At 44.2% G+C, this 26097-nt stretch overlaps 1 protein-coding gene across 1 annotated transcript; it reads right to left on the bottom strand.

The window, feature by feature from the left end:
- Nucleotides 1-178: 178 nt before the first annotated feature.
- On the bottom strand, nt 179-25689 carry tex2l (testis expressed 2, like). The gene is made up of 12 exons (XM_042306311.1): nt 25255-25689; nt 14161-15664; nt 12926-13126; nt 12303-12630; nt 11554-11804; nt 11305-11454; nt 10868-11056; nt 8767-8978; nt 6628-6765; nt 2996-3211; nt 668-788; nt 179-434 (listed from the first exon to the last, which is right to left on the bottom strand). The coding sequence occupies exons 2-12, from the start codon at nt 15631-15633 to the stop codon at nt 219-221; spliced, it is 3495 nt and encodes a 1164-aa protein (XP_042162245.1). The 5' UTR covers nt 15634-15664; nt 25255-25689; the 3' UTR covers nt 179-218.
- Between the last annotated feature and the right edge of the window lie 408 nt (nt 25690-26097).

Raw genomic sequence — 26097 nt, 5'->3', positions numbered from 1 at the left:
AAAAAACGCAACATGCAACAATTTCAAATATGTTGCGGAGTTACAGTTCACATAAGGAAATCAGACAATTTAAATAAATACATTTGTTCCTAATCTATGGATTTCACTTGGTGGGCAGCCAGGTCCAGCCAATCAGAATGAGTTTTTCCCCACAAAATGGCTTTATTACAGACAGAAATTCTCCTTTATTTCAGCTCATGAAACATGGGACCAACACTTTACATGTTGAGTTCATATTTTTGTTCAGTGTAGTCCAAGTCCAAGTCTGCAGCAGTATTGTCCTGGGAGATCCTCTCGATGGACTCCATGGAGGAGTGTTGTGAGTGTGACGACTGGGCTGGACACTCCTCCAGCAGCCCAGCTGGAGGACTGTCCATCCCAGAATGCATCAGAGGCAGGTAGATATCATCCATGTTGGGCAGCACAAATACTTTCTGGAATGGAGAGAAGATAGATTCATTGTTTTATTGGGGATAGATTGTCTTACTTGGGATTTGGGGGGAAGGGGAGGCAGGGGAGAGTAAAAGAGGAAGAGCTGGATGAGAAAAGACAAGGGAGGGCGAGAGGTGAGAGATACAAGGGTAGGAAAGGGAGGGGGGAGAGAGAGAGAGAGAGAGAGAGAGGAAAAGAGGAGGTGGAGCAGCAGGAAAGGAAAGAGAAGTCTAACCTCAAACTCATCCTGCAGCTTCTTCTCGATCCACTCGGTCACATGACAGAAGGTGACCTCCCTCTCCCCCAGCTTGGGTCTGACATGCAGGTCCAGCTTGGGAGGCACACAGAAACTGTACCTGGAATACACACACACATGCACAAATATAGGACCCTATCAGGACCCTATCTTTCAAAGATAATTAGTAAAAATCCAAATAACTTCACAGATCTTCATTGTAAAGGGTTTAAACACTGTTTCCCATGCTTGTTCAATGAACCATAAACAATCAATGAACATGCACCTGTGGAACGGTTGTTAAGACACTAACAGCTTACAGATGGTAGTAATTAAGGTCACAGTTATGAAAACTTAGGACACTAAAGAGGCCTTTCTACTGACTCTGAAAAACACCAAAAGAAAGATGCCCAAGGTCCCTGCTCATCTGTGTGAACGTGGCTTAGGCATGCTGCAAGGAGGTAAGAGGACTGCAGATGTGGCCAGGGCAATAAATTGCAATGTCCGTACTGTGAGACGCCTAAGACAGCGCTACAGGGAGACAGTATGGACCACGTGTAACAACACCTGCACAGGATCGGTACATCCGAACATCACACCTGCGGGACAGGTACAGGACGGCAACAACAACTGCCCGAGGAACGCACAATCCCTCCATCAGTGCTTAGACTTTCCGCAATAGCCTGAGAGAGGCTAGATTGAGGGCTTGTAGGCCTGTTGTAAGGCAGGTCCTCACCAGACATCACCGGCAACAGCGTCGCCAATGGGCACAAACACACCGTCGCTGAACCAGACAGGACTGGAGAAAAGTGCTCTTCATTGACGAGTTGCGGTTTTGTCTCACCAGGGGTGGTGGTCGGATTCGTGTTTATCGTCGAAGGAATGAGCGTTACACCGAGGCCTGTACTCTGGAGCGGGATCGATTTGGAGGTGGAGGGTCCGTCATGGTCTGGGGTAGTGTGTCACAGTATCATCGGACTGAGCTTGTTGTCATTGCAGGCAATCTCAACGCTGTGCGTTACGGGGAAGACATCCTCCTCCCTCATGTGGTACCCTTCCTGCAGGCTCATCCTGACATGACCCTCCAGCATGACAATGCCACCAGCCATACTGCTCGTTCTGTGCGTGATTTCCTGCAAGACAGGAATGTCAGTGTTCTGCCATGGCCTGCGAAGAGCCCTAGATCTCAATCCCATTGAGCACGCCTGGAACCTGTTGGATCAGAGTGTGAGGGCTAGGGCCATTCCCCCAAGAAATGTCCGGGAACTTGCAGGTGCCTTGGTGGAAGAGTGGGGAAACATCTCACAGCAAGAACTGGCAAATCTGGTGCAGTCCATGAGGAGGAGATGCACTGCAGTACTTAATGCAGCTGGTGGCCACACCAGATACTGACTGTGACTTTTGATTTTGACCCCCTTTGTTCAGGGACACATTATTCAATTTCTGTTCGTCACATGTCTGTGGAACTTGTTCAGTTTATGTCTCAGTTGTTGAATCTTGTTATGTTCATACAAATATATACACATGTTAAGTTTGCTGAAAATAAATGCAGTTGACAGTGAGAGGACTTTTTTTTGCTGAGTTTACATTTTTCCTCAATAATGTAGAGTAAGAGCTGTAAGTCAGAGCTAGAAGGTTGTTTGAATTGGGGAGGTGGGGGGGTAAACAACATGGTCTTGTAGTGGATGCAAGCCTCGAATGGAAGCCATTGGAGTGGTGTGTGGCAAAATGGGGTGAGATGAGAGAACGTGGGAAGGTTGAATACCAGGCGGGTTGCAGCGTTCTGTAAAAACACCAGGAAGTCAGCTCCAAGAGATTATAATTTTGGAAATCTGTTCCCAAGTACTCCCGTGCATAATAAAGAGACACGTGATAGTATACAAATGTAAGCAAGGTTTGAAATGATTATGTTTTAGTCAAATATTATATCTTCTTCCGGTCAATTTGCAGTCTACAAATGATTTGCAATTATGTTCAGGCCCCCTGACCTTCTGCTCAAGAAAAAATTATCCGGCTGAATCGAGTTCATGAAATGTGTCATAGAGTAACTTTGAGTGAGAGTGGGTCATACCATACTCTATCAGTAGGGGAGGAGGGATGTTGAGTGTGGTCCGTACCATATTCTATCAGTAGGGGGAGGAGGGATGTTGAGTGTGGTCCGTACCATATTCTATCAGTAGGGGGAGGAGGGATGTTGAGTGTGGGCCATACCATATTCTATCAGTAGGGGAGGAGGGATTCTATCTAGTAGGGGAGGAGGGATGTTGAGTGTGGGACGTACCATATTCTATCAGTAGGGGGAGGAGGGATGTTGAGTGTGGGCCGTACCATATTCTATCAGTAGGGGGAGGAGGGATGTTGACAGCCAGTGTTCCAGAAAGCTCCTGAACCTCAACTGCCAGCAGCAGGGGCGTGTTGGACATCTCCTCAATCTTCTTTTTGATGTACTCATTCTCTGTCGCCTTCTGGAAGTACTTAGACTTAGCAATTTTGTCTACAAATCTCAAAATCCGCCTGCCTGTCCTCCCGCCACCAGCAGCAATCCTGCAGAGGGGAGGAGAGGAGGAGAGAGGACTTATACATGAGAGGACTTATGCCTTCAGAGGTAAATGTCACACCGGTCACAAATGAAAACAGCACTGCTATGACCTGCACTGCTATGATCTAAAACTAAGGGCCCTATTCAATCCATAGCACTGAATATCCACTTCATAGTGAGATTAACAATTCACATATTTTAATAGAGATCTTTTGCGATACGGATTGAATCCAGCCATAGTAGCTTAAATGTAAGCTATATTCTGGGAAAGTGATGTCAAAGTACAGTGCATTCGGAAAGTATTCAGACACATTGACTTTTTCCACATTTTGTTACGTTACAGCCTTATTCTAAATGGATTTTTTTTAAATCCTCATCAATCTACACACAATACGTCATAATGACAAAGTGAAAACAGGTTTTTACAAATGTTTGCAAATTACATAAGTATTCGGACCCTTTGCTATGAGACTTGAGCTCAGGTGCATCCTGTTTCCATTGATGATCCTTGAGATGTTTCTACAACTTTATTGGACTCCACCTGTGTTAAATTCAATTGATTGGACATGATTTGGAAAGGCACACACCTGACTATATAAGGTCCCACAGTTGACAGTGCATGTCAGAGCAAAAACCAAGCCATGAGGTCGAAGGAATTGTCCGTAGAGCTCCGATACAGGATTGTGTCGAGGCACCAATCTTGGGAAGGGTACCAAAACATTTTATTCTACATTTAAAATCCCCAAGAACACAGTGGCCCCCCATCTTTCTTAAATGGAAGAAATTTGGAACCACCAAGACTCTTCTTAGACCTGGCTGCCCAGCCAAATTGAGCAATCGGGGGAGAAGGGCCTTGCTAACCAAGAATCCGAGGGTCACTCTGACAGAGCTCCAGAGTTCCTCTGTGGAGATAGGAGAACCTTCTAGAAAGACAACCATCTCTGCAGCACTCCACCAATCAGGCCTTTATGGCAGAGTGGACAGACGGAAGCCACTCCTCAGTAAAAGGCACATGACAGGACTCTCAGAACATGAGAAACAAGATTCTCTGGTCTGATGAAACCAAGATTGAACTCTTTGGCCTGAATGCCAAGTGTCACATCTGGAGGAACTCTGGCACCATTCCTACGGTGAAGCATGGTGGTGGCAGTATCATGGTGTGGGGATGTTTTTAAGCCTAGTTAAATTAAGAGATCCTTGATGAAAATCTGCTCCAGAGCGCTCAGGTCCTCAGACTGGGACAAAGGTTCATCTTCCAACAGGACAACGACCCTACGCACACAGCCAAGACAACACAAAAATGGCTTCGGGACAAGTCTCTGAATGTCCTTGAGCGGCCCAGCCAGGGCCCAGACTTGAACCCGATCAAGCATCTCTGTAGAGACCTGAAGATAGCTGCGCAGCGACACTCCCCATCCAACCTGACTTGAGAGGATCTGCAGAGAAGAATGGGAGAAACTCCCCAAATACAGGTGAGCCAAGCTTGTAGCGTCATACCCAAGAAGACTCTCGGCTGTAATCGCTGCCAAAGGTGCTTCAACAAAGTACTGAGTAAAGGGTCTGAATAATTATGTAAATGTCATATTTCAGTTTTTTTTTTATACATTTGCAAAAATATCTAAACCTGTTTTTGCTTTGTCATTGTCATTTTTGCTTTGTCATTGTGTGCAGACTGATGAGGAACATTTTTTACTCAACTACAAATCCTTGTCTATTTTTTGAGGCTACCAGACGGCCGTTTCATTATTTGTAGCAGCCATAAGGGCATGAAATCAGCAGACGGCAAGGCAGGTTGAAGTGCTCGGAGTGTAGATTTATTTACAGGTGATCCATGGTGAAAGTGCCATATACAAAATATACAAGGACAATAGGCCAAAAGAAATCACCTCTGTATCAGGTTCAACCTGTCCTATCTGAATGGACACAGGTAGAGGGCAAGACTGTGTAGCCTCTCCTTGAGAAACAAATGGAATCTGTCTAACAGAAGCTCAAACATTATATGATATAATCACTTGGTCCCCAGAACCATACAATTACCCAATTGGCAATTACAACCCATAAACTGGTTCTACAATGTAAAAGGCCATTTCCACTTCCATTGTTACATTCATTTTAATCAAGATGAATGATTGTTAATGATATTTCAACACCAACAATCAATTTCTCTTATATTAAGGTTCTGACTCCAAAGCGTGGAGCGCAGACAAACGGAAGTCCGACAGAACCCGGGAAATATGAAATAAACAGAACCTCTACCAGATAAGTCTTGTGAATGTTCATGTGCACAATAAACGGTGCAGAGATGGAACAATGAAACACTATCAATTATTGTAGTATTAGATGGAATATAGAGTCACCAGATAGGGCCTATGCACTTTAACGTGTGAAAGCAACAGCAAACACTCCAACAAGAGAAAAAAAGCAGTTTGGAGAGCATTATGAAGAGGTGCGCAATGGTGCATCTTTACCACAGTAATAATACAATTTAAACAAATTCCAAAGGCAAGTTTCATATGTAGATGATCAATTTATAGCTGTTGCATACCAGCAGGCCTATGCTAGCAACTGTTGCCCCATTACCGATGAGCTTGCAAAGTGTTCTTAAACAACAAGACATTTTTGTAGCTGTATATGTATTACGGCAATCCTCTCTTCTATAGTTTAACCTGATCCTATAGCTGTACAGCAATTTAGCAATCTGTTCTCTAGCTCGTCACCCGACCTGTGTTGATTGACAGCTTGCTGGTCCAATCATAGTGCAGAGTGTGTGTTTCACTAGCCAATCTGTTGCAGTTTTTTTTGCAAGGGCGATGCTGTGCTGCTGTCGCTGGCTGGGTGTACAGTAATCCACATAGACTCTGTGCCACAAAATGAGTGACAAAACATGACAAAACCTGGCCAGATAAGTTCAAGTCATCAGTCTCGAGTCAAAGCCGAGTCCCAAGTCTTGAGGGTCCAAGTCAAGTCTCAGGTTATTTTATTTTCTATCAGGTTGAGTCTAAAGTCATCAAATTTGTGACTGGAGTCAGATTTGAGTCCAAGTCATGTGACTCGAGTCCACAACTCTGGTTGTGACTATAGAAAATGATATTAGGGCTCGAAGCGCTTCAGCGCTATAGCACGCTTGAAATGTCAAGATCATTTCCGATGAAGCCAACATATAAGCCAACGTTTACCGTGAATGCAGTCTCTGCTAGCGTGGGAACATTGCCTTTAAATGTAAAACGAGCGACAAAACCGAATGTCATCGCTACGGATTGAATCGAGGCAAATACAGTACAAGGTCACAGTCAGGTCACAGTCAGGTCACAGTCAGGTCACAGTCAGGTCACAGTCAGGTCACAGTCAGGAAAAACTCCTGGCCGCATCATTCTACATGGCCGACTATATTTGGTGTGTAAGGGAAAGAGACATCAATTACCCTTCAGCACCAGGTAGAGTCCCCTTTTCTCCCACAATGCTTTGGTGCTCTGAGAGCAGTACTTCCTCCTCATCTGAAGAGCCGGCGCTGGAGGACTCTTCATCACTGTCAGCCAAAACACTGAGGACGGGTCTGGACCTGGACACAAAACACAATAACACAGGTTTCCTGAGTGTCTCGTGTGGCTCAGTTGGTATAATGTGGCACTTGTAATGCCAGGGTTGTGGGTCCACTTCCCATTGGCAACTAGTACAAAAAAGAGTGAAAATATATGACTGTAAATCGCTCTGGCTAAGCATGAGAGCAAAATGATTTCAGCTCTCACTGAGACTAACCTTAATCCTTATCTGAGTTCAGCCCCAACCCTAGCTTTATCCACAAACCTGGTAGAGACATGTTTTGGATTTGACACCTAAATAAAACCATACTCAGCAGAGCCAACCATACTGTAAAAACAAGCTCATACATGCTCAACAAAAAACATGATATTTTTATGACAGAACAAGGATCTATTGTAGGAATCCATTTAAATCTGGAAACAGACCAACTAATCAACATAATGTATAGAGAGCTCTGTCAGGTACAGAGAGCTCTGTCAGGTACAGAGAGCTCTGTCATGTACAGAGAGCTCTGTCATGTACAGAGAGCTCTGTCATGTACAGAGAGCTCTTTCATGTACAGAGAGCTCTGTCATGTACAGAGAGCTCTGTCATGTATAGATAGCTCTGTCATGTACAGAGAGCTCTGTCATGTATAGAGAGCTCTGTCATGTATAGAGAGCTCTGTCATGTATAGAGAGCTCTCTCATGTACAGAGAGCTCTGTCATGTACAGAGAGCTCTGTCATGTATAGAGAGCTCTGTCATGTATAGAGAGCTCTGTCATGTATAGAGAGCTCTGTCATGTACAGAGAGCTCTGTCATGTATAGAGAGCTCTGTCATGTATAGAGAACTCTGTCATGTATAGAGAACTCTGTCATGTACAGAGAGCTCTGTCATGTATAGAGAACTCTGTCATGTATAGAGAACTCTGTCATGTATAGAGAACTCTGTCATGTATAGAGAACTCTGTCATGTATAGAGAGCTCTGTCATGTATAGAGAGCTCTGTCATGTATAGAGAGCTCTGTCATGTATAGAGAGCTCTGTCATGTATAGAGAACTCTGCCATCCACAGGCTCTGTTCAAAGATTCACTATTAGAGGAGTTTGACAGATTAAGAGGGATTTTGTAGGTTGGTCTCTTAATTATCATTAATTGTCTGTCCCCTCTGACAGAGCATAGCAGCTAATCATTACCAGGATGTCAGCATAGATTGTCACGAATCTCGCCGAAGATGGTGCCTCTTCCTGTTCGGGCGGCGCTCGGCGGTCGTCGTCGCCGGCCTATTAGCTGCCATCGATTCCCTTTCCATTTGTTTCTGTTTATTGGGTTTAATTGGGTACACCTGTTTTAAGTTAGTGTTTGTTTGCAGGTTATTTAAGGGCACTAGGCCCGCTGGGTATTGGTGCGGGCTTCTGTTACAACTTCTAACAATGGTGAGTGGAGGAGTCAAGCGCAGAGAGCAGGTAATTCTGTACGCGGATATTTTATTCCAAAGACTGTGGAGCCACGGACATGTAAAACACCAGGGTGCATGAAACAACCCGTCCCAAAATACAACGGACTAAAACTGTGCGGAAAAATATAGATACTCATACACTAGATAACAGAGAACAAGCCCGCACTAATACCCAGCGGGCCTAGTGCCCTTAAATAGCCTGCAAACAAACACTAATTTAAAACAGGTGTACCCAATTAAACCCAATAAACAGAAACAAACGGAAAGGGAATCGATGGCAGCTAATAGGCCGGCGACGACGACTGCCGAGCGCCGCCCGAACAGGAAGAGGCACCATCTTCGGCGAGATTCGTGACATAGATGCCGCAAGACAGTGGTTATATTGTAGCCTGAAATCCAGATCTGTTTGGTGCAAAAATTCCATAATAGCACAAACAGACTGGAACCCAGGCTAGTAATTTTGCAGTTCAATTTACAATGAAATAATAGTGTTAGTTGTACTACGTAAAATGCATGTTGTTCAGTAAACCATATATTTTCTTTTAGATGATAGTGCAGTATTAACTGTAATGTGACTGACCCTTGGCTGCCAGTATCAGTGAGGCTGTCAGTGTCCAGGCTTCCTTCCTTGCCCTCCTTGCCCAGTTTGGACAGGTTGATCTTGGTCTCCAGGGTCATCTGCAGGGCCCCAGTGTATACCACCTCCAGCTCCAGCCACAAGCCTGGAGAACACACACACACACATGTGCGAATGCAAACACGCACACACACACACTGACGCATGCACACACACACACACACACACACACACACACACACACACACACACACACACACACACACACACACACACACACACACACACACACACACACACACACACACACAGCACAGAGATTAAGAGACAGATCAGATGATTGAGAGGGAGGAGACGGTCCATTGCTCATGTCATCTGATTATGATAGAGTCCTGAGCATCAGATGAGTCGATATTATTACAGTAATCTGTTGTAATCTCAGTGAGCCAGGGAGCTGTTACGTCCTGCTGGGGACGTGCAGCATATTGGTTTGGTGGTGGTGTGTCTATATGTGTCTGTGTGTGTGTGTGACTATGTGTGTGTGTGACTATGAGTGTCTATTTGCGTGTGTGTGTCTATGTGTGTCTATGTGTGTGTGTGTGTCTATGAGTGTGTGCATCTGCGAACGCATACACACGGGGGGCACTTATAGTGCTTGGACAGGATTTGCTGGCTTGTGCTTAATAATCTATTGACGCACCCGTGCGTCAATCTAAGTAAAATAATAAAAAGATATCCCATCAAAATCTGTCAGATTATGCTAGAGATATCACATCTCAATCTGTCAGATTATAATAGAGATATCACATCTCAATCTCTCAGATTATGCTAGAGATATCACATCTCAATCTGTCAGATTATAATAGAGATATCACATCTCAATCTGTCAGATTATAATAGAGATATCAAATCTCAATCTGTCAGATTATAATAGAGATATCACATCTCAATCTGTCAGATTATGCTAGAGATATCACATCTCAATCTGTCAGATTATGATAGAGATATCACATCTCAATCTGTCAGATTATAATAGAGATATCACATCTCAATCTGTCAGATTATAATAGAGATATCACATCTCAATCTGTCAGATTATACTACAGATATCACATCTCAATCTGTCGCATCCACCTATGTTGGCCTTCCAAATCTTAGGTGGAAGGTGGCCGAGCTACAGCAGTGTTTGTCAGACCATGAGACATCCCGAAAATCGGTCTTCTCACAGAAATGTCTGTAGCGTCTGAACGTTATGACCCTTCTATGGAAAGGGCAGACTCTCAGGAACACGATGGTGTTCTCAGTTTTGCTATACGAACCACAGAATAGTCATGGGACTCGTCTGAAGGAAACCCACACAAACAAATGGAAGTATAGAGGTAGTTTTGTGTCCCAAAAAATAAGGGCTTAAATATGTGTAAATATTTCCTTTCTTATATCTGCTAGATATGGGACAGATACTTCAAAACCTTTTTCCTTATGATCATTTTTTTAAACTATATTTTTTGCCATTTATGAATTCAATCTGTTTCTATCGGCGATAGTAATAAAGGCCAAATTAAATATTTTTGCAAATATTATTATTATTATTATACCTAAAGGGGTCCTAAAACAGCTAAATGATCCATGGTATGACCATCTTAAAACAATTCCATGTGTTAGTTTAGTACCTACAGAGAGGGTTAGTCTGTAAGCCCTTTCCTCATGTCTCTCTGCTCGCATCACAACTTGTGCAAGGCAACACGACCTGCGTCACATCCATGCCTCTCTAATCACACACCATCCCATTTACAGATTCATACAGAGCTCCCCCTGCACAGTCCACATTTGTCACCATCATTCTTTTGGGGAATTATAATCTGTCGTAATTTGCTGTAATTTGCAGACCTTCATAATCAGGACAAATCCATTTAATCTGCTTCTAAGTTCCCCTCCAGAATCTAGATTAGACTAAGTATGACACACTGTCATTGTCTTTCACTAATTGGTGCTCTGAGAGTTTCATGTACTGTATGCAGAGTGGGCTGATTCACTGTGTCATCATTAGGGTCAGGAGTTATTCCTGACAATATTTGGGCCGCAGAGTTTCTCCTGGTCAGGTCACATGGTCTGGAAAACACCCGGCCCTAGTCATCATCGCAGAAACATCAGGGAGAGTAAAAAGGAAGAGTGAGCTTTTTAGTTGACACTCGCCTCTGCTGTTGACTACAGGTCTGGACGCACTGGTGATTTGGGGCAGACAGGAGCCCATGTCCAGTTCAGTCAGAGTCAGCTCATTCATGAAGTAAGGCAGCTGCACACACACACACACACACACACACACACACACACACACACACACACACACACACACACACACACACACACACAAACACAAACAAACAAAGAAATGTAATTTCGCTCCTCTGTGTTGCTTGTTTCCAGTGGATTTTGTGGTTATGTTGGCTATATACTACTAGACAATTACCAAATAGAAACATTGTACAAGCTCCCCTTACTTCTGAAGAGGGGATTTTACACTGTGAGAGCTCACACACTCACTCTGATTTTGCTCAACTTTTTCTGGATCTTTCTGGAGACAATGTCCGCCCAATATTTCTCACGCAGGAAGTCCCAGAATATTCGACCAATCAGTGCATTGACCCAGTCAGTGTTGTCCTCCACCGGGAACTCTGGGAAATCACAGGTGCACTGTAGGGAAATATATACGCCACTACAGATTAACACACTATTTAATTATATAATCTATCTGTTTCTAGATGTTTCATTCAGGTGGTCAGCGGAACTCACCCTCACTTTGTTGGTGGGGCTTGTCTCTGTGCTGTTGAGGGGTGGACTGGGCAGGGGGCTGGGCTGCTCTGAGGGCAGGAAACGAGCCATGTAGGTGGGGTAGTCCAGCAGTGGAGAGTCCACCCTGGATGGTTGGATGGAGGGGGCAGAAGGGGGAACGGGGAGGTCCTCTTCAGTGCTCCCAATCCTGCTGGAACCTCTGCTGTCCTGGGACCGTCTTGATGGGCTCACCCCTCGCAATACCGGCACATCTACATACAGAGATGACAGCTGTCGGTTCACAGATTTGACATTGTTGTGATAATTTCTTTTAAATGTTACATGAGAGTGCATCTGCAAGGAAATGTGTAATATTTTAGCTTCAGGGGACTTAATGGACTGTCTAAGACGTAGGACAACACTGTTCAGTTTACTACCAGGACAGACCAGAGCAGGGACAGAAACATGTGTGGTTAAGTGCTTTGAGAGCATCACGACAGTACTATATTCTCCTACATGTCCACGTATCTGTAATCTACAAATGAATCATCCTGGAATACATTGAACTGGAGCATATAATCCACTAGAGTAACATTTGCTTGATTTATCCTTCCCTTTCCACATGTATTGCTAATGCATTATATTTTCATAGCCAATATATGTACTGTGAAGATTTGCAATTACACAAAAAACACAAATAAAATACTAACGCAAAGTCAATTAAATGAGGGAAAAAGACAACAAAAACAAACAAAAACAGTTTATCCTACCTGATCTGCACACACATCTGCCAGGCCTCTCATTCTCCTTCTCCTTCTCCATTACCATGGACGCGGACAGGAAGTGATGAAACCACTCCTCCTTCTCTCTTCCTGTCCGTCCGAAGAGGTATAGGGTTGTAGGGAGTTTGGCTGCTGGTTTGGGGTTGGAGGTGGGTCGTGTTTGGAGTTGGGGGTCTCCCCCCTGCTCCTCTCTTGGGGTCTCCACTGTGCCCCTCCCCTCCTCCATGACCCCCTCTCCCTCTGCCAGCTCAATGCAGATAGGGTACTTCAGGTTCCACAGCCTCTTGCGGGCTAGCTCAGAGGGCAGCAGGAACACCTGGTATTACAACTAGACTTATTAGAAACCTCTTATAACACAACATTAATACATCTGGTTATTATGCTTTCAGACATCTCAAAAACATTGCAAGCGCCATGCTAAACCAACTGGGCTACAGAGGACCACTACTGACGCGATTATTGTATGTAACACACATATTAAATACATTTTAAAAACATCTCAATGTTTTATGAAGTCAATGAATAAAATATAAAACCTGGCATCATATTTCCTCAAATGAAGCGTTAAGCTTTGAACAGTGAGGGTAAGTTGACAGACCAAGCAGACAGACCTTGCTGTGTCGTAGCTGGAAGCAGCGCGTGCTGACAACCGCAGCCTCGGGAGGCTTTTCATCGTAGGTGGCTCTGCGGCTGATGTTGTTCCTGGGGTAGTCCAGGCGGAGGCAGTGGCCCTCCAGGCTGGCGAACACAGAGTGGGTCAGGGACAGGTGGTAGGTCTCTGGGTCGTACTCAAACATCTCGTTCAGCCAGCCCTGAAACCAATGGGAATATACCCAGTTATATAGTGAGACAGTAAGCGAATACCTGAACGTCACATGGGAATACTGAGAGCATGCTTCAATGACTACGACAAGCTGTTGTGTAACACGCTAATTTATATGTTGATAATAGCTTGCCCTTCAGAACACATGTCAATGCAGTTAGTCAAAGAGTGAACATACACCATGGCACATAGAGAAAGCTACAAATCAAAACATCTATCGATATTAGACTTGACTCTTCGGGGAGCCTAGGTCATTTAAATGGTGTTAGTGTTAGAGAGGAAAAGTCTCAAAACTCCCTCGCACTGATGTCCACGACTAACTGTTCACCCCAAGGCTCAGTCTGACATCCACTTTCCAAACAAACCCACCAAATAACCAAGGGAATTATCCCTCCTCACGAAGATAACCTCTCTTTCCCCCTGTGGCGCTACACTTTACCACTGATAAGACTGCCAATGAACCTGAGAAATTACACAGCCCCAGCGTCTCTGCTCAGTTAATTGCCTCTGGAGCTGACTACGCTGGGTCGGAGCTGTACCCTGCATCTGGCAAGGCTGTGCTCTGCTCTTCTGTGCTCTGCCCTGCTGTTCTCAGCCAAGGGAGACAACACTAATGAGGCTCTGTATCTCTTTAAGTTTGGAGGAACTTTTTTATTGGGCAACGTTCATTGCATCCCAGGCACTTTTAGCTATCGCACAGGCACCACATTAGAAAGAATTCAGGCTCAGAGAGGGAGAGAGGGGGGAATGGGAAGTGCTGACTGGTTTTAGGAAGACAAGTTCTAAGAGGTGCATGCCACATTATGTAGGATTTAAAAAGATTGTTTCTATTCAGCCAATTCTTGTGTGGGTGTCAAGATCTGTAAAGACCAAGGCCATTTTCTGACTCCATGGTTATAAGTTCCTATTCAGACGTAGCTGGTCTTTTGTGCTGAGAGAAATACACTGTACAAAAAGGGATTCACCTTCAGCCTCTTATCTTTTTTGGGGGGAATTTATTTTCACTATTGAACACTATCTTACCTTGAGGACGTCTGATTCCTTGCCGAGGGTATCAGCCTGCTTAACAACCTCAGTCAGGGCCTGAACGTCTCTGTGTGGATGTGGCTGAGCTGTGTGCCTAGTTGAGCCCAACCTGATGAGCAGCAGCCCCAGCAGGAAGCCAAAGGCCATGCCCAGAGCCAGGCCTGATATATAGGGGCCCAGGGGAAGGATGAAGTAGGCGTAGGACAACACAGCCACACAGAACAACACCATGTGTGGTGGAGGAGGTGGAGAGGTGGGTTGAACAACCACACGATGGGGTCCTGAGGAGATCAGTGAACCGGGCAATCTCCGCGGGCACCTGTGATGATGACTCTCAATGGCAACAACCTGCATGACTTCATCGTAGGTGCAGATCTCCAGTTCCTCTGAATTGTCGTTGGGTTTGTTGCCGTGGTGATCGTGGACAGAACATGTTCTAGTGGGCAGACCCTTCTTTGGGTGTTTGACACACGGCCAGTCAAACACCGGCGGAGAGTCACCATCCGTTCTCTTGGCGCTCCGCAGCGGAGACTCTGTGATGCCCACCTCCGTGCTTTCCATCCTCCCCACATAGACACCTCTGGAGCTGGGGGAGCCAGCTGAGTGAGTCCCTGTAGCTCTCTGGTGCTTGGGGCTGCCTGCAGCTGCATTCTCCTTCTCATCCCCCATGATCTTACTGAAAATACTGATAGGTTTACTGAACATAGGCTCCTGCATGGCCTCAGAGAACTTCCGCTTTGTGTCCTCCAGCTCCATCTTGAAGAAGCCCGCCTTGGTGCTCTCGGACGGGGATAGAGCGATGGGCGAGGGTGGCGCGGTACGGGAGTCTCCATCACTCCTTCCCTTAGGCTGAGTCAGGTTCTTCCACTGCAGGTGCAGGTTGAGGCGGGAGTCAGACTTGGACTGCGACACCTCTGGCTCTGAGCGGGAGATCTCAGTAGAGATGGACTTGACTAGGCTGAGGAAGGGCCTGGGTCTGAGGGATGAGCCATGAGGGAGCTCCAGCTCCGTGGACAGGGACTTGACCAGGCTAGCCAGTGGCCGGTGAGTGGGGGTGGCTGGGCTGGGGGAGAGGAAGCTGGGGGCTGAGTTGGAGCAGTCCCCCAGGGACCCAGGTGAGGAGGGGGAGAGGGGTACGTGGAAGGCTGGGGAGTGCAGGCAGTGTTGGTTCTCCTCTTCCATGGAGTTCTGTCTCTCCTTGGAGAGGGAGATGTAGGGAGTCTGGTCGTCATAGTCGTTGTGTTCAAGGGGGAAGATGAGCTCGTTGTCATCCAGACTGTCCCACTCACCCTCTGTGCCTGTTAGCTGGATCACGATGCCCCTCCTGAGCCCGACATGGTGGGCCCTAACTGGGGGAGCAGAAAAGGGAAAGTGGGCAGGGCTCTCGGGGTCATGAGGTGGCCTTAAACCTCCCACTCCATCATCTCCTTCTTCTCTTCCTCTTGCAACATTTTCTCCTATCTCTGCCATTTATTGTCTTATCATTGTAGACCCGAGGCACCTAGGAGTCAGCAAAAGAAAGATCAACCCAGTCAGCTACTGTTGCTGATTAAGTCCCAAGAGAAAGAGAGAGAGCTTCTTTTCATATGTTACGCCTCATTTTCACCATTAGCATTCCTTTCAGTGAGAGTCTGCCCTTCGTGTTCATGCAAGGAGGTGTGAATGCAGCTTGGCAAGCAAAGGGAAATGACATCATTTTAAATCTCTGTGTTGGCGTTTGCCTACATCTGAATTAGGCCCCCGATAACAACCTCTCTGTCTCCCGCTGCCGTCGCTTCAAATCAAATCAAATCAACATGTTATTGGTCACATACACACGGTTAGCAGATGTTAATGCGAGTGTAGTGAAATGCTTGTGCTTCTAGTTCTGACAGTGCAGTAATATCTAACAAGTAATATAATAATTCCACAACAACTCCCTAATACAGACAAATCTAAGTAAATGGATGGAATAAGAATATGTACATATAAATAAATATATGGATGAGCGATGACCGAGTGGCATAGGCAAGATACAATAGATGGTATAGAATACAGTATATACATATGGGATGAGTAATGCAAGATACGTAAACATTTTTAAAGTGGCATTATTAAAGTCACTAGTGATTTGTGTGTGTGTGTGTGTGTGTGTGTGTGTGTGTGTGTGTGTGTGTATGTGCGTAGGTTTGTGCTTGGAAAGTAGGCCCTATACAGAAATAAATAAGAGAGTTTCCTCCCCAAATGTTGTTTAAAGTAGGGCAGAGCACTGGGCTTGAATCCAATGCTGTACTTTGGGGGCCTGTTGCTCCAAATACCATGCAGATTTGGGGTGGAAGAAGTACTGATTAAAATGTAAGATTACACTCATTCACAAGACGAATATATTAATAATTTCATGTATATGAACAGGGAAAAGACACATTTTTCATATAAGCCTGATGTAAACACTGTTTGTAGAGGTGTTGGCCTATCACATCATAGAATAGGCATATGTGCACTTCAGCTCTGACCAATCGTATGATTGGGGATCTATTATACACACTTCTCTGCATTGTTGCCATGCAACCAAGTGATTTTTAGATTCACCTCAATCAAGGCACTTCAAATGACACTCTCAGAGAAAATAAGATGTACTGTATGTGCCTCTCATACTCATCCGTCTAAGAGACATCAGTTGGTTTTACTCTGATCACTGCCGTCAGAACCCAGAGCAGTCCAGAGCAGCCCGCCAACACGATCTGATGACTGCTTCAGCAGCTTAAAGAGCAGCTTATGTAATACTAAGATGAATGGTAACGGTAGTCAGAGACGCTTTCCATCACCTCCTCCGGGCAGCCATTTAACATCTATTCTACACCATGGTACTACAGAGCTGAATGGCAGAATTGGCAGTAGGCCTGGCTATAACATTATAGGCATTAAAGGCAGCTAGTAGTCCAAGTCAGTCCAAGAAAAGAGCATGTGTAGATCAGTGGACAGGAGAAAGATGATGATCGGGACCCTATGAGATACACTACAGTGCATACACTTCAGACCCCTTGACATTTTCCACATTTTGTTACATTACAGCCTTATTCTGAAATGGATTAAATCATTTCCCCCCTCATCAATCAACACAAAATACACAATAATGACAAAGCAAAACAGGATTTCATTTGCAAATGTATAAATAAAAAAACTGAAATATCACATTTACATAATTATTCAGACGCTTTACTCAGTACTTTGTTGAAGCACCTTTGGCGGTGATTACAGACTTGACTCTTCTTGGGTATGACGCTACAAGCTTGGCACACCTGTATTTGGGAAGTTTCTCCCATTTTTCTCTGCAGATTCCATAAAGGTCTGATTGGTGGAGTGCTGCAGAGATGGTTGTCCTTCTAGAAGAGTTCCTCTCCGTCAGAGTGACCATCAGGTTCTTGGTCACCTCCCGGACCAAGGCCCACGTCCAATTGTGCCCCACGGACGCAGCCAGCTACGACAGAGCCTGGGCTCAAACCCAGAGACTCTGGTGGCACAGCTAGCACTGCAATGCAGTGCCTTAGACCACTGCGCCACCATGTTTTTCATGGTTTGGGCTAGGCCCCTCACTTCCAGTGAAGGGAAATCTTAAGCTACAGCATATAATTACATTCCAGAGGATTCTGTGCTTCCAACATTGTGGCAACAGTTTGGGGAAGGCCCTTTCCTGTTTAAGCATGACAATGCCCCCATGCATAAAGCGAGGTCCATACAGAAATGGTTTGTCGCGATCGCTGTGGAAGAACTTGACTGGCCTGCATAGAGCCTTGACCTCGACCCCATTGAACACCTGTAGGATGAATTGGAACGACGACTGGGAGCAAGGCCTAATCGCCCAACATCAGTGCCTAAACTCTCTAATGCTCTTGTGGCTGATTAGAAGCAGGTCCCGGCAGCATGTTCCAACATCTAGTGGAAAGCCTTTCCTGAAGAGTGGCGGCTGTTATAGCAGCAAAGTGGGGACCAACTCCATACTAATGACCATGGTTTTGAAATGAGATGTTTGACGAGCAGGTGTCCACATACCTTCAGTCATGTAATGTATAGACAGGGAATAAGATACCATTTCAAATGCAGACTAGGTCAATTACTCTGTGAGTTAAACTCCACCATCTGTGGTTGGTTATGTAACTGCATTATGATGCTATGGCACAAATTCTACAGCATCTGGCGGCAGATTCTCTGTAATCCCTTCAGCCAAAATGGGCTGGAGAGCCATCAGATATTAGAGTCACAGAGTCACAGACAGTGTTAGACCTGCCTCCCAGCCTGGGGCCAGGGGGATAGAAGGCAAGTTCTGCAGGGTGAATGGGTGCACAGTGCATTTACATGAATAGTAGAAATAGACACAGGTGCATGAGTGCACACACAAACACACACACACAAACACACACACAAGCACACACACAAACAAGCTCTACAGATGGTCATACTAACAACCAACTATCTGTTGATAAGTAACGGCTTGCTACGGTTACAGTTAGGGTGAGGGTTAGACTAAGGGTTAGGGTAAGGGTTAGAATAAGGGTTAGGGTGAGGGTTAGAATAAGGGTTAGGGTGAGGGTTAGAATAAGGGTTAGGGTGAGGGTTAGAATAAGGGTTAGGGTGAGGGTTAGACTAAGGGTTAGGGTGAGGGTTAGACTAAGGGTTAGGGTAAGGATTAGAATAAGAGTTAGGGTAAGGGTTAAGTTTAGTGTTAGGACTAGGATTACGGTAAGGGTTCAATTTAGGCTTAGGATAAGGGTTAAATGTAGAGTTAGGGCTAGGGTCAGTAGATAGTTAGTTGAAATGTTACTGATAGTCTGTAGCGCATCTACCCAAATAAAGCGTTACCACATATTCTGAGAATAAAGCCCGTTCCTCAGTCTGTAGTAATCTATGGCCTAAACCAGTGGCATCACTGTACTGTGACAGACATGTCTGCATCCCAAATAGCACCCTATTTCCTTTATAGTGCACTACTTTTGACCAGAGCCCATACAGTGCCTTCAGAAAGTATTCATGACCCTTTCCACATTTCGTTGTGTTACAACGTGAGATTAAAATGGATTTAATTGTAATTTTTTTGTCAACAATCTACACAAAATACTCTGTAATGTCAAAGTGGAAGAAAAATTAAAAAATATCTAAAAAAAGATGAGAAATTAAACACTAATCTTGATTAGATTCAATGCCCCGAGTCAGTTAGAATCACCTTTGGCAGTGATTGCTCAGTTTGGTCGGGCGGACAGCTCTAGGAAGAGTCTTGGTGGTTCTAAACTTCTTCTATTTAAGAAGGATGGTGACACTGTGTTCTTGTGGACCTTCAATGCTGCAGAAATGTTTTGATACCCTTCCGCAGATCTGTGCCTTGACACAATCCTGTCTCAAAGCTCTACGGACGATTCCTTCAAACTCGTGGCTTGGTTTTTGCTCTGACATGCACTTTCAACTGTGGGACCTAATATAGACAGGTGTTTGCCTTTCCAAATCATGTCCAATCATTTGAATTTACCACAGGTGGACTCCAAGTTGTAGAAACACCTCAAGGATGATCAATGGAAACAGGATGCATCTGAGCTCAATTTCGAGTCTCATAGCAAAGGGTCTGAATACTTAATAATGTATTTCTGTTTCAAAAAAATGTATACATTTGCAAACATTTCTAAAAACCTGTTTTCACTTTGTTATTATGGGGTATTGTGTGTAGATTGATGAGATTTTTATTTATTTAATCCATTTTAGAATAAGTCTGTAACGTAACAAAATTTGGAAAAAGTTGAGGGGTCTGAAAACCTTCAAAATGACCTGTATATGGCCTTGTGTTTTAGGTTATTGTTCTGCTGAAAGGTGAATTTGTGTAATTAATAATGTCACCATTCTCAAAGGGATATTCTATGCATTTTATTGTTTACCCATCTACCAATAGGTGCTCTTCTTAGTGAGGCATTGGAAAACCTCCCTGTTCTCTGTGGTTGAATTTGTGTATGAAATTCACTGCTCGACTGATAACTAATATGACGTGTGGCGTACAGAGAGCTCATCACCTCGCTAGGGACCCTGGGACTGAACCCCTCTCTCTGCAAGTGGATCCTGGACTTTGTGACGGGCCACCCCTAGATGATGAGGGTAGGCAACAACACCTCCGCCACGCTGACCCTCAACATGGGGGCCCCTCAAGGGTGTGTGCTTAGTCCCCTCCTGTACTCCCTGTTAACCCACGACTGCGTGGCAGTGCACGACTCCAACACCATCATCAACTTTGCTGATGACATGATGGTTGTATGCCTGATCACAGACGGCGATGAGTCAGCCTACAGGGAGGAGGTCAGAGACTTAGCAGTGTGGTGCCATGACAACAACCTCTCCCTCACTGAGGAGCTGATTGTGTATCATAGGAGAAAGGGGGGACAGCAGGCCCCCATCAACATCGACGAGGCTGTTGTGGAGCTTAACATGATCCACATTAACCTGCACAGTCGTAAAGAGGGCATGGCAGCGCCTCTTCCCCCTCCCCCTCAGGAGACTGAAATGATTTGGCATGGGCCCTCAGATCCTCAAAATGTTCTACAGCTGCACCATCGAGAGCATCCTGACTGGTTGCATCACCGCTTGTTATGGCAATTGCCCCGACCTTGACCGCAAAGCGCTACAAAGGGTGGAGCGGACAGCCCAGTACATCACTGGGGCCGAGCTCCCTGCCATCTAGGACCTCTATATTAGCTGGTGTCGTGGGAAGGCACAAAAAATTGCAAAAACTCCAGCCACCCAAGTCATAGACTGTTCACTCTGCTACCGTCCTGCAAATGGTACCAGAGCATTGGATCTCGGACCACCAGGCTCCGAGACAGCTTCTACCCCCGAGCCATAAGACTACTAAATAGTTCATTAATGGTACCCTACTGTCTGCACTGACTCTATCTTGCACTGACCCTATGCACACGCACTAGACTATATATACACACCATATACACAGTAACTCACACATTCACAAATACTACACACACACACGCATACCGAGACAACACAAACACACATACATACACTTTTACACTCATCATTTGCTGTTGCTAGACTGTTCTTTATTTCACTGTTATTATTATCTATCCTGATGTCTAGTCACTTTAACCTGCCTTCATGTACATATCTACCTCAAACACCTTATTATTATCTATCCTGATGTCTAGTCACTTTACCCTGCCTTCATGTACATATCTACCTCAAATACCTTATTATTATCTATCCTGATGTCTAGTCACTTTACCCTGCCTTCATGTACATATCTACCTCAAATACCTTATTATTATCTATCCTGATGTCTAGTCACTTTACCCTGCCTTCATGTACATATCTACCTCAAATACCTTATTATTATCTATCCTGATGTCTAGTCACTTTACCCTGCCTTCATGTACATATCTACCTCAAATACCTTATTATTATCTATCCTGATGTCTAGTCACTTTACCCTGCCTTCATGTACATATCTACCTCAAATACCTTATTATTATCTATCCTGATGTCTAGTCACTTTACCCTGCCTTCATGTACATATCTACCTCATATACCTTATTATTATCTATCCGGGTGCCTAGTCACTTTACCCTGCCTTCATGTACATATCTACCTCAAGTACCTCTGCACTGTGATCTGGTACTCCTTGTATATACTGTACCTCCATTCTTGTGTATTTAATTTAATTTATTGTGTTAGTTACTATTTTATTGTGTATTATTATTTGATCAACTCTGCATCGTTGGAAAAGGTTCGCAAGCATTTCACTGTATAGTCTACACCAGTTGTATGTGATAAATACAATTAATTTGATTTTGAATACTTATTGACTCAAGACATTTCAGCTTTTGATATATTATTAATTTGTAAAAAGGTCTAAACATAATTCCACTTTGACATTATGGGGTATTGGGTGTAGGCCAGTGACACAAACATCTCAATGTAATCCATTTCAAATTCAGACTGTAACACCACAAAATGTGGAAAAAGTCAAGGGGTGTGAATAGTTTCTGAAGGCCCTGTAGGACTCTGCCCTGTAGGACTCTGCCCTGTAGGACTCTGCCCTGTAGGACTCTGCCCTGTAGGACTCTGCCCTGTAGGACTCTGCCCTGTATATGACTAAAATGGGAGCCATTCGGGTAGCGTCCATGGTTACGAAACACCGCAGCATTATCTATCAATCAGCATTATCCTAGACAGGCTCAACCATGGCTTGGCTAATATAATGCCTCTGATCCTGTCAACTGCATGACACACAATGATGAGGATTTGACGTGCCAACTCGGCGCGTGATGTAAAGAGCAAGAAGGAGTACATCCAGTCAGTGGCACATGCAAAGTGTGGCATTATGCTGGTGCACACTGGCAGTATAGAACAAAACAAATGATTACGAGCTAGTTTACCAGTTTCAGTAGTACGTGGATTTTCTATTGTGGGGTTGACCCCTCAATAAAAGTAAAATTCGACATAAAATTCATTCCAAATCTCATGTGTACTGCACTATTCAATATAGGCTCTAGAGGAAAACTTCAGAGGCAGCAGCAAGTATTTGCCTTGTTAATCTGAGATTTCATTCTGTCTATATAGGAGTTATGGAGGATGACTGTTATTCTACTCCTCCTAGGGCAAGTCAATATTCTCCATCGCAACGAGAGAATTATTGCACAGACCAAGCCAGACAGACAAACAGACAGACAAGCAGGCAGGTCTGTTCCTACTGCTGCTCTCCTCTCAGACCATGCAGTGTCAATACATCTCTCTGAGTCTGATCAGTCTGAGTCTGATCAGACAGGGGGACAGTGCCAGAGAACCGGATTAACCATAATGCAGGCTTTCACTGTAAAGTCAGACAAATCATGCTACGAGGATTATGGACAAAAATAATAACGGATATGTTTGGAATCTGGAAACGTGTTTATGCATGATGACTTTGTTTGCTTTATGCAAACATCACTGAGAGAGATGAGTGACAGCAGTAGGCCTATAGATATCTTCCAAATAAACTGGAAGTGGTACAGGATAATGACTAGCGAGCTCATTGATACATGTATGGTAGAAATAAATGGTGATCAGTTATGGTTATAAATGATGCTCTGTCGAGAGACAAAAGACAAAACATTGCTGACATGTTGTTATGACATTCAATTAAATAAAGCATTTCAAGAAATAGGTTTATGTTTATGTTTTAATAGTTCTTAAAAGTACATTTAAAAAAATCAAAACCAGATAGGTAATTTGACGAGGGAAGTCAGTTCAGAACAAATTCTGATTTACAATGTCAGCCTACCCGAGGAAAACCTTAACGACACTGGGCCAATTGTGCGACGCCCTAAGAGACTCCCAATCACGGCCACTGCGCCACTCAGGAGCTCAGCTACAGTGAAACACGTAAATCCTGGTCTTTATTTTGACAGTTTGTTGAAAACGTGACATACACTGAGTGTACAAAACATTAGGACCACTTTCCTAACATTGAGTTGCAGAAGCCACTGCTCCAAAACCGCCATAAAAAAAAGCCAGACTACAGTTTGCAACTTCACATGGGGACAAAAATCGTACTTTTTGGAGAAATGTCCTCTGGTCTGATGAAACAAAAATAGAACTGTTTAGCCATAATGCCCATCATTATGTTTGGAGGAAAAAGGGGGAGGCTTGCAAGCCGAAGAACACCATCCCAACCGTGAAGCATGGGGGAGGCAGCATGATGTTGTGGGGGTGCTTTGCAGCAGGGGGGACTGGTGCACTTCACAAAATAGATGGCATCATGAGGTAGAAAAAGTATGTGGCTATATTAAAGCAACATCTCAAGACATCAGTCAGGAAGTTAAAGCTTGGTCGGAAATGGGTCTTCCAAATGGACAATGACCCCAAGCATATTTTGTGGCAAAGTTGTGGCAAAATGGCTTAAGGACAAGAAAGTCAGGGTATTGGAGTGGCCATCACAAAGCCCTGACCTCAATCCTATAGAACATTTGTGGGTAGAACTGAAAAAGCTTGTGCGAGCAAGGAGGCCTACAAACCTGACTCAGTTACACCAGCTCTGTCAGGAGGAATGGGCCATAATTCACCCAATATATTGTGGGAAGCTTGTGGAAGGCTCCCTGAAACGTTTGACCAAAGTTAAACAATTTAAAGGCAATGCTACCAAATACGAATATAGTGTTTGTAAACTTCTGACCCACAGGGAATGTGATGAAATAAATAAAAGCTGAAATAAATCATTCTCTGTCTTATTATTCTGACATTTCACATCCTTAAACTAGTGGTGATCCTAACTGACCTAAAACAGGGAATTTTTACAAGGATTAAATGTCAGGAATTGTGAAAAACTGAGTTTAAATGTATTTGGCTAAAGTGTATGTAAACTTCCGACTTCAACTGTACATACCTGTGTATTTGTTTATCCTTTATTTACAGTATTCACCCCATGCCCACACATTTCTAATTCTGAAAATTGAAAGCATACCTGTGAGCATACCCTGGTCATAGTTGGTTTTATACTGTACCCAAAAGCAATCTGTGAGTTAATTTGACCATTGGAAAAAGATCTACCTTGTAAATACTGCAATGCAGGTTGGATTGAGCCCCTAATCTTAATTTTCAAGGTGATGATAACACTTTTATTCCCAACACAATACATGTGAGTCCACATTTCAAATGTATATTTTATACCCCATTAGGGATTCGAATGTAGACCTCAAAAGGCAACAGATGTCAGGAACTCGGCGCCTTACCACTGTGAGCTAACTGTCCAGGGGGTCTTTTGCTCGCGACGCACACAATGTTATTATCAGAGCGTGTCAGTGGACTTCTGCTAAGTATGTCTACTGAGAAAGTTTTGGGACAGGTACATCTACGTTCACCCACCAACGAAATTAATATTTATTAGCAATTCCTCCCACCCACAACTTCTCACCTGAGATGTTGTTTTTGTGGCCGGGTCAAATGTACATTTTGAAGGGGTTGGGCAAAGGCTGAAATTGGGGTTGACAGTTACCCTTAAAGTATTTGAACTTGAAATTAAATATTTCGAGGGTCCAAACATATTCAATTAAAAAGCAATAATATCAAGTACGAAAACTGAATTCAATTTACCTGGTTATCGATGCAGCATGGACACAAACCACACCACTTCTGTATTGTTCAATTATCACTGACACATCGAGAAGCGAACTCCAGTCTCCACGATTAACTTGACAATACGACTTACAATTCGACAGTTTTTATTCTCCAAAATAACGGTGTGTCAAGGTTGTCAAATGCGACCTAGAGCGATGTCCTGCGAAATGCTCATAGTGCGCGCTTGTCACATCACAAGCCTGGTTTGCTGCGCCCACTTGTATCAACAATGTTAATTCTTCACGGCGGACCGCAGTAAGAATAATTGATGGTTGTTCGTGTTCAGTGATGTGTAGTGACTGTCTATTAAAAAGAGAAAGGTGCGCTGCCCACTGATCTTTTAATAGAAAATATAGTGTGACTCTAGTTCCACCACACCCTGCGCTCGTGCACACCTCCCACTTGCGGACTCTGTTCTAGATATGACACGCGCTTCCAGCATCATCAGCAGAAGCTCTAGAGCTCCTCTCACCAATCTGATTATAAAAACCATGGCCGCAGTGCACTTTAATCCAGATTAAATACTCCAGCCTCAACACACTCTCTGAACGTTCTCACTCTCACACACACGCACACACACCTAGAGTGAAACAGAGATGCTCAGTTGGTGTTGCTTCTAAAGAATTCCTCTCTTTTTTATAGAAGGTTTAGCTATATTATATAAATTCAAACAATTGTGAAACCACATATGAAATGGCCAATATATTATTTCACACAAGCAAGCCAATAAAAAAAAATATACAATCACATTTGGTCTATTTTTCACAGGCCATGGATGCTATGACAATGCTCTCAACCCCATTCTATAGAAACCTTTAT

Source organism: Oncorhynchus tshawytscha, linkage group LG25, assembly GCF_018296145.1.
Source record: "Oncorhynchus tshawytscha isolate Ot180627B linkage group LG25, Otsh_v2.0, whole genome shotgun sequence".
In the NCBI taxonomy this organism is placed as follows: domain Eukaryota; kingdom Metazoa; phylum Chordata; class Actinopteri; order Salmoniformes; family Salmonidae; genus Oncorhynchus; species Oncorhynchus tshawytscha.
Note: the sequence above shows the minus strand (reverse complement) of the source record. Positions and strands in the feature narration are given on the sequence as shown.

Bases quoted from the DNA above. Each gene is read 5' to 3' on its own strand.
- tex2l (XM_042306311.1), bottom strand. From the start codon at position 15,633: ATGGCAGAGATAGGAGAAAATGTTGCAAGAGGAAGAGAAGAAGGAGAT. The intron at 11,455-11,553 runs GTGAGTTCCGCT...ATTTCCCTACAG, and splicing joins GCCCCACCAACAAAGTGAGG to TGCACCTGTGATTTCCCAGA. The intron at 6,766-8,766 runs GTCAGTCACATT...TTTTGTGTCCAG, and splicing joins ACTGATACTGGCAGCCAAGG to GTCCAGACCCGTCCTCAGTG.